The 18,093-nt window shown below is 49.7% G+C and overlaps 1 protein-coding gene across 2 annotated transcripts in view; it reads right to left on the bottom strand.

The window, feature by feature from the left end:
• The window catches only part of LOC149337748 (G protein-coupled receptor-associated protein LMBRD2B), an 85,842-nt gene that overhangs the window by 28,343 nt on the left and 39,406 nt on the right, over positions 1-18,093 (bottom strand). For both annotated transcript variants that reach the window (XM_089553502.1, XM_089553503.1), the window contains exons 9-11: positions 14,296-14,470; positions 9,626-10,050; positions 804-1,005 (exon numbers count right to left, since the gene is read on the bottom strand). In XM_089553502.1, coding sequence (XP_089409628.1) covers positions 804-1,005; positions 9,626-10,050; positions 14,296-14,470 — 802 coding nt within the window. The remainder of the gene's footprint in view (positions 1-803; positions 1,006-9,625; positions 10,051-14,295; positions 14,471-18,093) is intronic.

The following is an 18,093-nucleotide window of genomic DNA, read 5'->3' as shown; positions in this document are numbered from 1 at the left end:
ATAGCCGGTTGCATGGCGTCCACAAATAGAGTTGGTTATATTAAATCTATGGTGTCCACAAATGAGTCGTTCTACAAGCACTGCGACGATGTCAGCACCAACACGTTCTATGAGCACTGCAACAGGCCAGCGACAACCGGTTGCGGGCCAGCTGACCGCCGAAGCGGCTACTTTTGGCATGCCTATGACTACCTTGGTGTAAAAATCCAAATCAAGCCAATCCACAGTCTGATGTGTTTTGTTAGGGTTAGGAACGGTGAAATCGTTGCACAGAATTCAAAACAGAGCAAGCTCATCACTCATTTGTTCTGCTGTCGGCGAGAGGAGGCAAAGCAAATAACCCATGTTCCATTTAAGGGTAATGAATATGCCTAAAAACCCAATAACATGACAATTTCTCTCCGAACCAGGCAACGTTGGCGCCGCCATGTTGACAACTCTTGCCGTAAGCTTAACCAGCTTGATACCCACCCGCTGGTAAAGATGATGGTCCTTGGACTGTGGTTCTGGTGATCGTCGACAGCGAAGGCTTGCTGCCAGAAAAAGTTGCGCTCGCATTACAGGTAGTGGCAAATTTTTCTTGGCATACGCAAGAGCACACACGCTAAATTGGAAAAATAGTGTACGTAATGCAAACGTACGTAAAACCTCGGTTTGAAATACCGTTTGGCGCAAGCGCAGTACGAATGACGTTATTTTATAGCGTTCGCTATGCCTTTGCCTATGTCTGCGTACGCTATACTAAACTCTCTACTGCGAGTCCGAGGCGAATGAGAAAAGGGGAAGATGAGAAGAACACGCACCCCTCTTGATGAGGTCGCGTCCCTCGTTGACGAGGTCCCCGGTGAGCTCGTCGTCCGTGAGGAACTGCTCGAAGCCGAGGCAGTGGAGCAGCCGGCTGCCCAGGTGCCACCAGGTGGCCAGGCAGAGGACGCAGATGAGCGTGGGGAAGTAGAGGTTGAAGCCCCGCGCCACTATGGGGATCAGGTCCAGGTGGCCCATGATCTGCACACCCATCATCATCATCATCAGCCCGACTACACCCACTGCAGGGCAAAGGCCTCTCCCGTGTCTCTGCAATTAACCCCGTCCTTTGCCAGTTGCGGCCACCCTATCCCCGCAAACTCCTTAACCTCATCCGCCCACTTAACTTTCTGCCGCCCCCTGCTACGCTTGCCTTCCCATGGAATCCACTCCGTTACCCTTGAGGACCAGCGGTTATCTTGCCTTCGCATTGTATGCCCTGCCCAAGCCCACTCCTTCCTCTTGATTTCGACTGGGATGTCATTAACCCGCGCTTGTTCTCTTACCCACTCCGCTCGCTTCCGATCTCTTCACGTTACACCTATCATTTTTCTTCCCATAACTCGCTGTGTTGTCCTTAACTTAAGCTGAACCCTCTTTGTTAGCCTCCCCGTTTCTGCCCCACAGGTTAGTACCGGTAGGATACAGCTGTCGTATACTTTTCTCTTGAGGGACACTGGTAAACTGCCATTCATGATCTGAGAGAACCTGCCGTATGCGCTCCACCCCATTCTTATTCTTCTAGTTATTTCCTCGCTACCGATTGCGAACTGCTGTTCACTTGCTAGGCAAATTTTGTACTGTATAACGGATCACCTTCCTAGTTTCTTTCATTTGTATATTTCGCTGCTCCATGTGTACTCTGACACGTGACATTACAAATAAAAACTGCCCCTCTGGTTGCAATCTTTCATCCTGTTGTATGGCTGCACACTTAACACAGTTGCACTTGTATTGCAGACATTCACGTTATTTGTTACTTGTATTGTGAAATTTCTGCTGTGTTTGTCGATATCATTGTATTAACCCACTCCCCTCTGTTATGTTCCCACCCTGAGGGTATCAATAAATAAATAAATAAATAAGGGCGTGCAATGCACGAGTCAAGTCTCATCTGTGTACAACACTGCACAATGGATCTTCTCACTTGTGACGGGGCTTTCTGTTTTACGTAAAACCCACTGTACTGGGGGGAGGAGGCACATCGCAGCCCTTTCATATAGCATAAATTATGTGTTGGTATCAGCACTTGGCATGCTTTCATACCAGCAAGCAAACTTTTCCTATCTACCCCACATAGAATCACCAAGAGGCATATAGACATCACAGGCTAAGCTAGTTACTTTAAAGAGCCCTTCATAAGTGAACTAAAAAGATTTAGAATTATTTGGAAGTGTCAGCATCATGCACATTGTGTGCGGTGAACGGAAAGGCATGTTAACAGCATGCTGCAAAAGGAGCGAGATAAAAAGAGACAGAGGGCTAATCTGCTCATCCCCTTCAAAGTGATTTTAGCACGATGGAACACAAAAATCAGGAAAAAACATGCACAAGTCACTGCAGTCATCAGTGACTTCTGCAGTCACATCTGCAGTCACTGTTGGATACAGTTAGAAAAAAAGAGAACTAGACCAATGCCATATAGGTTTACGTGAAACTTGTTTCATCCTCTCGTTTCCAGCTCACTTCACGCATAGTGCAGTAAATGCAATATCTGCAATTATCTTCTCTCTGAGAGGCTATTTTACTCATAGACACAAGTAGCATCTTCACGTATCTTTTTTTAAAGACACTTCTGTTTGTATGAACTCCTCGTAAGACGAACAAATTTTCTGGTGACTTGAGGTTCGTGTTAAAGGAAATCTATTACCCCGCTCAACTTACTCTTGAGCACAGTCAGCAGAGACTTCTACCAGTAACATTCAGTGCCGCGAATTCATGACACGCTGTTAGCACACTGTTCACTTCATCACTATGTGAAGCTTCGACACAAAATTGATGCAAAAATGGACTCTTAGCAGCCAGCATTTTACAATCAAATTGGCATCACTGTCAAGAAGCTGAGTGCAGAAAAAAGCAGTGCGAATACAAGACACCCGGCCAGCGATCAACTCCTCATCTCATATTTTTGACCAAGCTGCAGTGAATATGGGAAGACATTTGTTGGACAAACAAGCGGGATCAATGCAACTGATGCAGCGTGTCGGCTACAACTTTGTGAGCGATTTGCATTGGCGAACTGAATATTCACAGTAAAGACAACTTTTTTAAATTCGACAAATTATTTCTCTGGATGTTTTCCAATTCTTTGAGTTAAATTCCAATTCTTTTAATTCTATTCCAGATTCCAATTCCAATTTTTCACATGGTTTCAGGCTTTTGAATTGGCTCTTCACGCAATACAGACAAGCTCACAAAACGAACCGCTGGTAAATGGCAACATACTGGTTTCTCAAGTGGAGGTAACAAATTTTTTGGTACTGGGTTTGAATTTGGGTATATTAGCTAGCATGACGTGGAGATATGCAATGGCTTTTTCTTTGATTCCTTCATATTTTGGGCACTGAAGGTTTAAGATGCTTCACTTGTTAGTGTTATTTGTTCTGCTCGAGTTGACTCCTTTCAAATAAAAATGAAGTTGTGTTGCCGGGTGAAACCATAATACCGTATTTTCCGGTGTACAAGACGCACCCTTGTATAAGACGCACCCGCCATATATGCAGGGTGTCATTGAAAAAATTGGTATATAAGACGCACCCGTGTATAAGACGCACCCCCATTTACCCAGTTAGGCTAGTGAGGCTTAATTAAACATGCTTATGCGACCATCGCAAAATGCACCGTACGTGTGAGAAGTTCTTAAGAAACGCTAAGTGATCGAAAAATGCTACACTCACGCCATACCAGCCCACGTTTTAGCACAAAAGAAAAAAAAGCGAAAGAACTCTATGTCCATAACAATTTATTTTTACATAAAACCTTCAAAGTCTTCATCTTCTGATGCGCTATCGAAAAGGCAACGCGTCTGAAGCATTCTCTTCGCACTACGTACTTGCAAAGGGTGACTAAAAAAAAAAACATCGGCTTCTCTTGGCTTGTCTTGACAATGGCGAGAAGCGTGACTGTCGCCATCTTTTGTCATTTCACATTACCTTTGCTTGGGGCCTCCGAAACGGCCGCGTGTTTAAGATCCCGGAAGTGGTCAACCCCGCCGTTTCATAATAAAGTTCACCTAAAAAAGTTGCGCACGGCGGTCCCCGTATTGAAGTATTAACCATGTTACAACCGCGTTATTGGTAGTGATATTTTTTCGGTGGAAAAAGCTTGAACATGAACCTGAGTAATTTCTGAACTCGCAAAAAAAAAAAAAAACGGAAAATTCGCATATAAGACGCACCCTTGTATAGGACGCACCAGCAAGATTTTTGAAAAAAAACCGCGTCTTATACACCGGAAAATACGGAACTTAGCAGTGCACACTGGAAAGTAATGTCAACTGTACACTGCAGGAAACCTCTGCTAAGCATATCGCTAGTCTTGCAGCAACTGCATAATACTGGTTCCAGCGATGGGGCTGGCATCCGGGTGGTCAGGCATAGTACAGTCGCTGTCTAACATATGCCACATAACTGCAACATGCACAAGTAAAAACAACATAAATGTTTACCATGCCTGCAAAACACACTAAGCAAGACTCAACGCCCCCCCCCCCCCCCACACACACACACACACACACACACACACAAAGGCACTGATGATGCAACGCTAAACGTTACTGTATACAGCAGTACTGCTTTGAACAACTGCTGAAATGAGGAAAACAGCCGGCGTGCTAGAAGATAAATACAAAGTGACACAAACGCAATGGCGAACACACCACCAAGAACCAACAGTGTCCACACCATGATGACAGACCCTAATAAGTAGTCTACCATGGCAACAACGCATGTAGCCTCCGCAACACAGCAGCTACTGAGTGCCCCTGCTCCCAATGGAGTCACTGCACAGTGAGAAAACTGCTGGATTCTAGTTCACTTTAACTCTGGCAATGAGAAGAAGTCATGGAGGTAGGAAAGAATTTAAGAAAGGCCACTGCATCCATTCTTTGAAGCAGGAAGTGAGAGTTGCTCCACACCAGTTGTGTCCTTGCGCTCGTCATCTTGGAACACTCGCGCATGAACTGGTTGCACCACGACAACAGGCGAGCAGATGACTTCATGCCACACCAGGGCCCACAGCTGACAGACACACTGGTGACACAGATAACACTGCTATATGCAGTGAACCAAAGAATCCCAGTAGCCCTTGTGAGAACACCATTTGTGGTACGCATTCTGCAATGAACTCTCCTAGGCTTCCCTTCTTTCACACAGGAAGCGGACATCTTCTACTCAGCTAGGCTAATGTCGGGCTGAAAACATGGATTCTACCGCGGATTCACAGCCACGCTGTGATGCTGTCCACTGTGGGCAGAATAAATTGTTCTAAAAAGTGAGTTTTTCACTTCCCAAATACATTTAGTGCAAATGAGGAGTTATCTATCAAAAACTTCCTTGGAACTTTGCCCCAAGAAGAGTTGCACTGTTATGATTTGATTGCCATTTTATTGCGTTAGCAATACTACTGTAGGTTTCGCCTTGTTGTGTAGCCCCGGTCGGTAGGGACGGATGACCTTGAACAGCGTTGCTTCAGCCGCGCTCCGCCACGGCAGCACCGTCGGCGCGTGGCACGTATAAATGCGTGCTTGCTTTGGCGTGAATGCTTTGCTATGCATTCCTCTAAGGAGAAGTGGCAGCGAAAGGAAGAAGCGAGGAAGCAACAACGTGCTCAAGAGACGCCAGAACAGCATGAAGAACGTCTTGCAAAGCGTCATGCTAAGGATGCAGCTCGGTGACAACATTCTACCTCGCAGAGTGGTGCCACGTCATCAGGCTAACGCAATTCACCCAGTTTAACCAGAGCTAAACCACTGCCAATTTTGAAGCGAAGAGCCTCACTAGGCTAGTCAACACTGGGTCTGGTGTATGCTCCGTGATCAGAATTAGCCCCAGCTGCGCGTGCGCAGAACCGAGTGATGTCACAGAAGAGGCGCAGCTGGTCGGAGTGGCTGCTGCTGCAACCACTGCCACGACTCCGCCGCCTGACCTTTCAGCGCAGCCGCGTGCTACTGCGCCTGTGCACCGCCTCCTCACCGCCGTTACTATTGGGCGCTTGCCTCCTCGCCACTGTTTGACCTTTCACTGCAGCCGTGTGCTACTGCGCCGCCTCCTCACCGCCACTACTACTGCGTGCTTGCCTTCTCGCCACCGTTTGACCTTTCGCTGCAGCCGTGTGCTACTGTGCCGCCTCCTCACCGCCGCTACTACGGCGCACTCGCCTCCTCGCCACTGTTTGACCTTTCGCTGCAGTCGCGTGCTACTGCGCCGCCTCCTCACTGCCACTACTAGTGCGCACTCGCCTCCTCGCCACTGTTTGACCTTTCGGCGCAGCTGCATGCGACTGTGCCGCCTCCTCACCACCGCTACTACGGCGCGCTCGCCTCCTCGCCACTGTTTGACCTTTCGCTGCAGCCGCGTGCTACTGCGCCGCTTCCTCACCACCGCTACTATTCTGCGCACGCCTTCTCGCCACCGTTTGACCTTTCGCTGCAGCTGCGTGCTACTGCACCGCCTCCTCACCGCCTCTACTACTGCGCACTCGCCTCCTCGCCACTGTCTGACTTTCGCTGCAGCCGCGTGCTACTGCGCCACCTCCTCACCGCCTCTACTATTGTGCGCACGCCTTCTCGCCACCGTCTGACCTTTCGCTGCAGCCGCGTGCTACTGCGCCGCCTCCTCACCACCGCTACTACTGCGCACTCACCTCTTCGCCACTGTTTGACCTTTCGCTGCAGCCATGTGCTACTGCGCCGCCTCCTCACCGCCGCTACTACTGCGCACTCACCTCCTCGCAACTGTTTGACCTTTCACTGCAGCCGCGTGCTACTGCGCCGCCTACTCACCGCCGCTACTACTGCGCGCTTGCCTTCTCGCCACCGTTTGACCTTTCGCTGCAGCCGTGTGCTACTGTGCCGCCTCCTCACCGCCGCTACTACTGCGTGCTTGCCTTCTCGCCACTGTTTGACCTTTCGCTGCAGCCGTGTGCTACTGTGCCGCCTCCTCACCGCCACTACTACTGCGCACTCACCTCCTCGCCACTGTTTGACCTTTCGCTGCAGCCACGTGCTACTGCGCCGCCTCCTCACCGCCGCTACTACTGCGCGCTTGCCTTCTCGCCACCGTTTGACCTTTCACTGCAGCCGTGTGCTACTGCGCCGCCTCCTCACCGCCACTACTACTGCGCACTCACCTCCTCGCCACTGTTTGACCTTTCGCTGCAGCCGCGTGCTACTGCACCGCCGCTACTACTGCGCGCTTGCCTTCTCGCCACCGTTTGACCTTTCGCTGCAGCCGTGTGCTACTGTGCCACCTCCTCACCGCCGCTACTACTGCGCGCTTGCCTTCTCGCCACTGTTTGACCTTTCGCTGCAGCCGTGTGCTACTGCGCCGCCTCCTCACCGCCACTACTACTGCGCACTCACCTCCTCGCCACTGTTTGACCTTTCACTGCAGCCGCGTGCTACTGCGCCGCCTCCTCACCGCCACTACTACTGCGCACTCACCTCTTCGCCACTGTTTGACCTTTCGCTGCAGCCGTGTGCTACTGCGCCGCCTCCTCACCGCCGCTACTACTGCGCACTCACCTCCTCGCCACTGTTTGACCTTTCGCTGCAGCCGCGTGCTACTGCGCCGCCTCCTCACCGCCGCTACTGCGCGCTTGCCTTCTCGCCACCGTTTGACCTTTCGCTGCAGCCGTGTGCTACTGTGCCGCCTCCTCACCGCCGCTATTACTGCGCGCTTGCCTTCTCGCCACTGTTTGACCTTTCGCTGCAGCCGCGTGCTACTGCGCCGCCTCCTCACCACCGCTACTACTGCGCGCTTGCCTTCTCGCCACCGTTTGACCTTTCGCTGCAGCCGTGTGCTACTGTGCCGCCTCCTCACCGCCACTACTACTGCGCACTCACCTCCTCGCCACTGTTTGACCTTTCGCTGCAGCCACGTGCTACTGCGCCGCCTCCTCACCGCCGCTACTACTGCGCGCTTGCCTTCTCGCCACCGTTTGACCTTTCGCTGCAGCCGTGTGCTACTGCGCCGCCTCCTCACCGCCACTACTACTGCGCACTCACCTCCTCGCCACTGTTTGACCTTTCGCTGCAGCCGCGTGCTACTGCACCGCCGCTACTACTGCGCGCTTGCCTTCTCGCCACCGTTTGACCTTTCGCTGCAGCCGTGCGCTACTGTGCCACCTCCTCACCGCCGCTACTACTGCGCGCTTGCCTTCTCGCCACTGTTTGACCTTTCGCTGCAGCCATGTGCTACTGCGCCGCCTCCTCACCGCCACTACTACTGCGCACTCACCTCCTCGCCACTGTTTGACCTTTCGCTGCAGCCGCGTGCTACTGCGCCGCCTCCTCACCGCCACTACTACTGCGCACTCACCTCTTCGCCACTGTTTGACCTTTCGCTGCAGCCGTGTGCTACTGCGCCGCCTCCTCACCGCCGCTACTACTGCGCACTCACCTCCTCGCCACTGTTTGACCTTTCGCTGCAGCCGCATGCTACTGCGCCGCCTCCTCACCGCCGCTACTGCGCGCTTGCCTTCTCGCCACCGTTTGACCTTTCGCTGCAGCCGTGTGCTACTGTGCCGCCTCCTCACCGTCGCTACTACTGCGCGCTTGCCTTCTCGCCACTGTTTGACCTTTCGCTGCAGCCGTGTGCTACTGCGCCGCCTCCTCACCGCCACTACTACTGCGCGCTTGCCTTCTCGCCACCGTTTGACCTTTCGCTGCAGCCGTGTGCTACTGTGCCGCCTCCTCACCGCCGCTACTACTGCGCACTCACCTCTTCGCCACTGTTTGACCTTTCGCTGCAGCCGTGTGCTACTGCGCCGCCTCCTCACCGCCGCTACTACTGCGCACTCTCCTCCTCGCCACTGTTTGACCTTTCGCTGCAGCCGCGTGCTACTGCGCCGCCTCCTCACCACCGCTACTACTGCGCGCTTGTCTTCTCGCCACCGTTTGACCTTTCGCTGGAGCCGTGTGCTACTGTGCCGCCTCCTCACCGCCACTACTACTGCGCACTCACCTCCTCGCCACTGTTTGACCTTTCGCTGCAGCCGCGTGCTACTGCGCCGCCTCCTCACCACCACTACTACTGCGCGCGTGCCTTCTCGCCACCGTTTGACCTTTCGCTGCAGCCGTGTGCTACTGTGCCGCCTCCTCACCGCCACTACTACTGCGCACTCACCTCCTCGCCACTGTTTGACCTTTCGCTGCAGCCGCGTGCTACTGCGCCGCCTCTTCACCACCGCTACTACTGCGCGCTTGCCTTCTCGCCACCGTTTGACCTTTCGCTGCAGCCGTGTGCTACTGCGCCGCCTCCTCACCGCCACTACTACTGCGCACTCACCTCCTTGCCACTGTTTGACCTTTCGCTGCAGCCACGTGTTTACCAGTTACTACGCATGCGCAAGGAGGGCTTATAAAGTGCTTGCCTCCACCGTTATCGTGGTGCTCCCAGTGCATTGTGCGCCAACTGCGACAGCCATGATGTCAAACCAAGCACAACTGCAGCTTTTTGCTTTTACATCCAGGCTTAACCAGAGCTAAGCCACGACCAATTTTTTTTCTGCCCCATACTAGCCAAGTACAACGCAACCCTTTCGTGGCATTCCTCTGCACGGTGCATAAACCACCCGGTGCAGAGCAGCAGCCCTTTCCTACCTCGGTGTAGGCGGTCTCGACGCGGTGTGCCTCGGAGGAGACGTGCGTGTCCAGGTGCAGCAGGCCCAGGAAGTTGAGGCAGAGCGGGGGCGTCAGGCGGCAGAGGAGCATGCCCGCAAAGACCAGGCTGTAGGCGTCCGTCAGGTGGTGGGGTGCCAGGTAGTAGTAGTTGAGCACCCGCACCCGGAACACGGTGTAGTAGGCGCACACGCCCAGGTAGCCCAGGGTCACCACGCTCACCACCTCGATGGCCAGGTAGTCGTGGCGCTGCTCGGCCGCCCGGTGGAACACCCCGAACAGGGACACCATGGGAGAGCGGATGAAGAAGGTCATCTCGCTCCACACCACGGCCGCACTCCACAGGCCCAGCAGCACCGACAGCACCCGCAGGCAGAGGGCACGCACCCGGCACAGCCAGTACCACTCTGCACACACACCACCACGAAATCGCAAACTGTACACTGTACTGTTTTGAAGCAAAAAGATTCACTAGGCTAGTCAACTCCAAGTCTTGCGTGTGCTTCGTCAGAAAAAGCCACAGCTGCGCATGCACCAAACTGAGCGGCGTCACGCGGAGTGCAGGTGGCCGCTGCTGCCGCAGCCGTCGTCGCCGCTGCGCGCTGACTCCGTCGTCTGAGCGTCGCCGCTTCTCCTCCTCGCCACCGTTTTACCCTTCACCGCTGCCGCACAGTCATCACCGCCGTCCCAAGCGGAGAAGGTTCTTGCACAAGGCGTTGCGAGAACGTGTGAGCGGCGGCGGCGGCCATAGAAGAGGTGGCTATCCTCGCCACCGTTTGACCTTTCGCTGCAGCCGAGCGCAGTGCGCACTTGAAAGGAGGGGTACATAAGGTGCGCTTGCCCATAGAACAGGCGCAGACACTCGCCATGGAAGGAGAAGAAGAAGCAACAATTGGACGGATCCAGAAGTGGTAGCTTGGGAGCTGGCTGAAAAGCAGCGAGAGCTTTTCGCTTATCCAGGCTTAACCTGAGCTAAGCCACAGCCAATTTTTTTGGTAGTTTATTTTTTCTCATTCCTTGACACATCATGACGTTGAAAAGATAATCGTTGTTAGTCACCTATACCTGTACCTTACGTGATCTTGATAAGGTTGTCAGCACCAAATAAAGATCGTTCAGTGGAAGTTTAGTGCTCGTGTTGTGTCCCTTCAATTTTGTGCGCTATGGATCCTCATGTAAACTGTGCAGTCCAGCATCTTCCAAGCAACACACACACGTGGGCTACGAGGGCTACATAGTGGAGGGATCTGCATTACTTCAGACTGCCTGAGGTTCTTCAAGATGCACCGACATCACACACCACACAGACGCCTTCTCCGTTTCACCTCCCTCAACCCGCGGTCATCCCAGCCCAAACAGAAGTAAGAAAAGAATGGCCGCTTGTTTTCTGTGGCAAAAACTGGAAACCATTTCTGTGTGCCCATGTTGCCAGTTTTTATTGTTAACTGCATTTGTCTTTCACATGTTGATACATTGGAGGATGTGCAAGTTATCTGGAGGTCATCTACATAGACTTAGTACATAATAGACCTTGGGATTATTTTACCAAAAGAGTCAACTTTTACAACAAACATTGTTGTGCCTAAAACACACCCCTGCGGTACACCATTCTCCTGGATGAAATTCCTCAAAAGGGTTGTGCCTAGATGTGCATGCACTTAAGGGTTAGACAAGAAGTCTTTTAGACAGTTTAACAACCTGCCACAGATGCCAAGCTCAGCTAAGTCCTGGAAAATGGCATACCTCCAGGCCGTGTCATATGCCCTCTCCAATTCGAAAAGACAGCACAAAAGTGCTGCTTGTGAACACAAGCTTCTCGAACAGTGTTTTCGAGACGAACCAGGTGATCTGTAATGGAGCATCCCTTTTTAAAACCACACTGACAGCTGTCGAGAAGTTCACAGGATTGAAGGTCGAAATTTAATCTCATGGTTAGGACACTTTCGAAGGTCTTGGTGAGGCAACTGGCAAGGGCTATGGGTCTATAACTGCTAGGAGAGGTTGGTGGTTTCCCGGGTTCAAGAAACGGTACAATATTGGCTTCTTTCCAGGCTTCGGGGATTTCTATTATGCCGAAACTTTGTTAAAAACCTCTACGGTAGGTTCAGAGATATGGGCTTGCGTTTGATAATGTACAGCTGGAGATAACGAAGGTGAAAAAAGTCCGAGATTTTTTGTTACATCCAGGCTTTCGTTACATGCAGTTTTCGCGAGAAGACCCATAAGAGCAATGCAGAACAGAAACCAAAATAAGAAATAAATTTAGGTGAAATCACCTTAAAAATCTCAACAGGAAATGCCATTATCCGATGTCTGATAGCATGACTGCCGCGGCAGCAGCCACCACCTCCGCCACGGCTTGCAATCGCGGAGCGGCGAAAGCAAAAGCAACGGAGGTGCGCTCACGGACGCGTTGTCTCAAATGCGGTCGCTCGTTGCAATCATTGACGCTCCTCTCAAGTCAGTTCGTGCTTTACTTTTCAGCCAAATTTCGTAACTCACTAAAAGCTAACAGACAGTTGGCCTAGCAAGTTCGTTACATCAAGGTCAACCACCGCTAGGCGTTTGTTACATGGAGGTCTCAAATAGACGCGGTTCAATGGGGGTGGCGTTGGGGAACTGAAAAACTTCGTTATGTCGAGGAATTAGCTACATGGAGGTTGGTTACATCCAGGTTTAACTGTATTTCATCTGTGCCGGGTGCAGCCTGTTTGCCAGTGGAAAGTACTGTATGGATTTTTTGAAGTGTACTTAAATTATTAGAAGGTTCATTTGTGCTGCCACTTGTCGGCAGTCTTTGCTTCACTGCTGTGCTTCTGTGTTTTAGAAATAAGTCTGCGCAGTGCGATGAACTGGAAACTGCAGAAAAATATTCACCCAGTATGTTTGCTTGTTCTTCTATACATGTCTGTATAATGGGAGCTGTCAGAAGCGAAAATGTGAATGGAGAGTAGCTGCCATTTAAATATCTAACCTCTCCCCACATTTTTTTCGATGTGGTTGAGATGTTTATCGATGACATATGTAATTTTTCCATGACGATTTTTCAGCACCACGATGGATACATCGAGCTTACACTCTCGCCTTTTTAAAACTGATGAAATTCTCTTGTATTGGGCATCAATGAAAAATGCCCCAGGCTTTGTTTTGTTTCTTTTTTTTGCATTTTTACATTATTTTGTGTACCAGTATTTGTGATTTTCGTTCACTACTCCAGAGGACTGAGGAGTAGCTTGGTGCGCAGCAGAAATAATACAGTTCATGAACAATTCGTCAAGTCTGCCTACACTAAGGTCGTCCGAAACTATTTCATATAGGCCGGCCTTTTCTCGGAACAGTGCCCAGTCGGCTAAGTGCAGCTTCCAATGTCATGGTTTAGTTGGGATTACTTCGGGTGAAGATGTTAAGCTGATTAGTACGGGGAGATGATCACTTCCATATGGGTTATCTAAGACATCACATTTAAAATCAGTAAAATAGAGGATGAACTAAAAGATAAATCCACAGAGCTAACTCACCCTGAGCCAGGAGAGCAGTAAGTTCGTTTTCCAGTGTTTAGTGGCCAAAGGTTACTACAGAGTTCCTCTAGTGTCAGCTTTTATTACTACCCCAAAAGATGGAGAGGGCGTTAAAATCTCCAACCATCAAGTTCTGTTCGGGTAGCTGGTCTAAATGGTCTTCTAAGACATGGATGGTTATTTTTAGATGTGGGTCTATATATATGCAGCACCCTGTAATGGTTTTAAAAGTGTGCAGAATGGTGGCCACAGCTTCTAAACTAGTTTTAAGCTTGTGTTCTCAAGCTGCGGCTCCAGTTTTGACTATGATGGCTATGCCACCTGAGAGCACATTTGGCACAAGTGTGCTAGCCCCGGCAGCTCTGCTAATCGTGGCCGTGTCTCTGGCATATGAAACATCAACGTGGACTGGGTATGTATCATCTGAGTCTGAGCTTTGTGTAACCTGCCTCCATAGAATCAGGAAGTATACCAGAGGCAAAGGTGAGAACAATGTGCTTTGTTGGTGTTTCCATGTTTACCAATATCCCTCAAGAGAAAAGTATACAACAGCTGCATCTTACCGCTAGTCACCCATGGGGCAGAAACGTGGAGGCTAACAAAGAGGCAGAAAACACGTACACATTGAGCTGTGTGTGCGTGTTTTCTGCCTCTGTCCGTGTTTTTTTTCACGCAGTTTAATCATGAATGACAAGCACCAACTAGCCCGCCAGAAAACCCTTCTTAACAATGAGGGTTCAGCTTAAGTTAAGGACAACGCAGCGAGCTATGGAAAGAAAAAATGATAGGTGTGACGTTAAGAGATCGGAAGCGGGCAGAGTGGGTGAGGGAACAAACGTGGGTTAATGACATCCTAGTCGAAATCAAGAGGAAGAAGTGGGCTTGGGCAGGGCATGTAATGCGAAGGCAAGATATCCGCTGGTCCTTAAGGGTAACAGAGTGGATTCCAGGAGAAGGCAAGCGTAGCAGGGGGCAGCAGAAAGTTAGGTGGGCGGATGAGATTAAGAAGTTTGCGGGGATAACAGTGGCCGCAACTGGCGGAGGACAGGGTTAATGGGAGAGAGACATGGGAGAGGCCTTTGTCCTGCAGTGGGCGTAGTGAGGCTGATGATGACAGTGAGCACCAACACCCACCCACAGTGGGGCCACACCAGGCTCCGAGCAGAGTGGGTGTGCCGGGGCCCGAGCGGCGGAAGCGCCTCTCGCGGCTCTCCTCGTTGCGTGCCACGTCCTCCAGGTGCAGGGCTTCCTCCACCAGCAGCCGCCACTGGCAGCTGGTGCGGCCCTCGTGCTGCAGGGCACGGATCACCTGCACCAGGCACAATGGGTCATGACGGTGCAGAAAGCAGCGCTGCTCTGATAAGCACTACACTTGGCATTTCAGAATAACGGCCCGAGGGGCGAGTTGGTGCATGACGAAATTAACGCTGGCACAACAATGACACTAACAAGAAAGGGACACCACATACGCACACTACCAACTGTTTATTATTGCACAGAAAGGTGGCATGTTCAAACATTCAGCTCATGCATGAGACTCATCGCATTATCACTCCGAACCCAACACATGGAAAAAAAAGCAGCAACATCAGGATAACAGGCAAGAACACTTTAACCCCCGCAGATAAACTAACAGATTCTGATAAAAGAAATTAGAGGAGGAGGCCACCTGTTATGTGGCCTCCTGCCTCCTCTTCTAACTTCTGTTATCAAAATCTCTTAGTTTTTTTCTGCAGGGGTTGAAGGTTTCTTGCCTGTTATCCTGATCTTGCTGTTCCACATGTTGGGTTCTGAGTGATAATGCGATGAGTCTCATGCTTGAGCTGTATGTTTAAATATGGCACCTCTCCACGTAATAAACAGTTGGTAGTGTGGACATGTGGTCTCCCTTTCTTGTTAGTGTCCTCGTTGCGCCAGCGCGCATTTCACTAGAGTTCATTCACCACCACTGGGAAGACCTGCAGTGCAAACGAGAAACATAAGGAAAGGAACATAAAAACAACACTGCAGGTCACTGTCGTTTTGTGTTCCTTGCACACCGTAGCTTTTTCCTCACAGCCAACATGTACGCTGGCAGCTTGTGCCTAGGTGCTGAAGGCGGCACATCCTGTGATCGCTGGTGAATTACGGCGGAAAGCTAGTCCTAGAAAAAAAATTTTTGTTAATGAAGTCACAATAATGGAATCTTCAGGGAACATGTATTTTTGCGTGCTGATTCCAAATATGTGATTTAATTTTATGCAAAACAGGTCCTTGTACACTTACATAATAGTATGTCTTGTAACTTTTTGCCAAGAGCTTTCAATAAATTTTGCTGCAGGAAACTTGCTGGGACGCATGCCATTGGCTTGTCTTGACATCAAACTATGCAATAAGGGCAAAATTATCATCCTGCCCATCATAGAAGTTGAGTTAGAGGGTTTTCAATTTGCCACTTCACAAAGGGGAAGAAACTGATGATTTCAAAATCCTATAACTCACCTTCTACAACAGACAAGATGATAATAATAATAGCTTGCTGTCTGGAGAAACCAATGGCATGCAGTCTAACAAGTTCTCTGCAGTAGAATTCCTTTCAAGCTCTCGGCAAAAGTTACCTAACATATTGCATAAGTGCACAAGGAGTTGTACATAAAATTAAATTACCCTACATAGTATTTGGAATCAGCACTTAAAAATTCATGCTCCCTGAAGATTTCATAGTTGTGACTACATTGATAAAGATTAATTTTTAAGACCCTCTGACCCCCTTAAGAGATGCAGCCATGCCAGAGCCACAGATCTTATGCTCCCTGCTCCACAGCTGAGACCAAGTAAACCATGGAGCACGCATAGCTGCAGTGGCAGAGCGATCCTTCACACAACTCTATCCTCATTTTTGAAGGAAGAGTACGAAAAGACACCTTCACCAACACATGGGCACCACTACACAGAATGCTGTGAACCTAGCAACTAGATAACAAGGGGACAACTCGTTGCTTCAAACAGCGGTACGAAAACACTGCGTGTGCTCAATTTTCTCAACACTCAGTACTTCCAGCAGGCAATGCTCCCCAAAATGTTTGCCTTTGTACTATTTCCAGACGGAAATGGCTGCAGCCATGCATTCAACAGCATGTTCACTGAATTCCAGCACAAACGGACATGTGGAAGCCAGGGCATACTGCCAGGCTAGCCCAACTCATATCCCCATCACACAGGCACTTCGAAGGCCCCCGAACTGATAATCCATCGACTGAAAGGCAAATGAACGCTGCTATACGGCCACTTCCAATGGCCATCAAGTCAGTGGACCAGTGTGGAACTCTATATCAAGATTTCGAGGGCCTCTGAGTGTTGCCCAAGGCTGCTAGCATTGCTTACAGAGGCGGCAACACGCACTCTCGTGCATGGTACATCCACGGTACAAAACCATCAACAAACATTATTCTCCTATATTTTAATACAAGCAGTAAAATATCACTCTGTGCAATAATTTTAAAAACAGACAGAGGATTATGATAAGTCGGTAATGCAAGATTTAAGCCTGCCAACGCTGTGAGGTGGCGTGTTATGCTGCTACACCCCTCCCCAGGATCTTCCAGTGGCAGCCACCTTCCAGGTGGTGTTTAATTACCTCTGCTACTTGGACAACCGGTTACGCCGCCAACGCTCACGCGGAATGCACACCTAACAGCTGTGCTGTAAAAATTACATCAGTCTGGTTCAAAGCACATTAATTTGATGCTCGCCATTGGAAAAGACGGAAACACCAATGTTGCCAGAGTGTTACAAAACTGTGACAGCAAATCGTATGAAACGCAAACTGGCTATTAATAATAGCTAAACACCTCCTCTGACTTCAAAAAGTGTGTTTCAACATTTCATTTAGATTATAAAAATATTTTTGCTATTTACACGAAATCGAAAGTAGCAATTGTGGTGCCACAAAAGCTTGGCATAAAACACAAGAACCATTCCAATGGCCGCCGAGATTTGCCACATAGATGCAACACAACTCCTTTGAGTTCGATAGTGACTGAGAATCTCAAAGGTTCTCGACTGAATAGCATTTGAAAGTGCCCATGTAACAGGGGTATTGCCTACACATGTGGCTGGGCTTGGCTTGGCTAAGCTAAGTGGCTGTGCTTAGGCTAAGACTAATACCCATGCCACACGACTAGATTTAATGCTATTAAGTGCTTACTGCCTTAAGTTTTAACGGCATTCGTGAGGTGCCACACACATAAATTTAATGGCATAAGCCTTACTGCCATTCGCGACCTACTGAGTTCACCAGAACTCATTCGCCCGTGCAATGCGTACTCCCGTTCCCATTCCACATGCAGAAAAGCATCAGTAAAACTTTCTAACCAGTAGCAATAGTTAATTCGTAACTTTCAGTCGGAAGAGGCATCTATATGTGTCGTGTTTTCGATGCGAAGAGATCCATTTTAACCAGCCTTCTTGACAGGTACTCACGACTTGTGTGCTGACATGTGAGTTTATGGCTACTTTTTCAACTTGTAAAACAAGAACAGCCGTATTTTATGGAAAATCATTTTTACATTACATTTGAACGACATTTCCAATATATTGTGCTCATCAGCACTGTTTACATTCAGATGAAACTTTTGACTGCCTTGAAAGCGTTACCGTCATCCTCACTTCCGACAATGGCATTCAATGTGGATATGTAGCACCAACTCCGTAAATAATGGCATTAACAAACCTAAGACCTTAAGCATTTGCTGCCATTTCTTGTGCACATGTAGCATGAGTATAAGGTTAGAAGGTCACTTTACATGGGCGAGCATGCATGCAAGGTGTCTGCATGCATGCACCGCTGCTCTGTGTCTACCCTCGTGGGAAGAGAAAAGGCTCCGGAGGTTTTCGTCTCTGTTTGCTCATTTTTTTTTTAAAGGTGGAAGCCTTTAATGCCTCATCGTTGTA

Source organism: Amblyomma mixtum, chromosome 7 (assembly GCF_055824585.1).
Source record: "Amblyomma mixtum isolate Tamu chromosome 7, ASM5582458v1, whole genome shotgun sequence".
In the NCBI taxonomy this organism is placed as follows: domain Eukaryota; kingdom Metazoa; phylum Arthropoda; class Arachnida; order Ixodida; family Ixodidae; genus Amblyomma; species Amblyomma mixtum.
The sequence above is the reverse complement of the archived record's forward strand: the minus strand, read 5'-3'. Positions and strand labels throughout refer to the sequence as shown.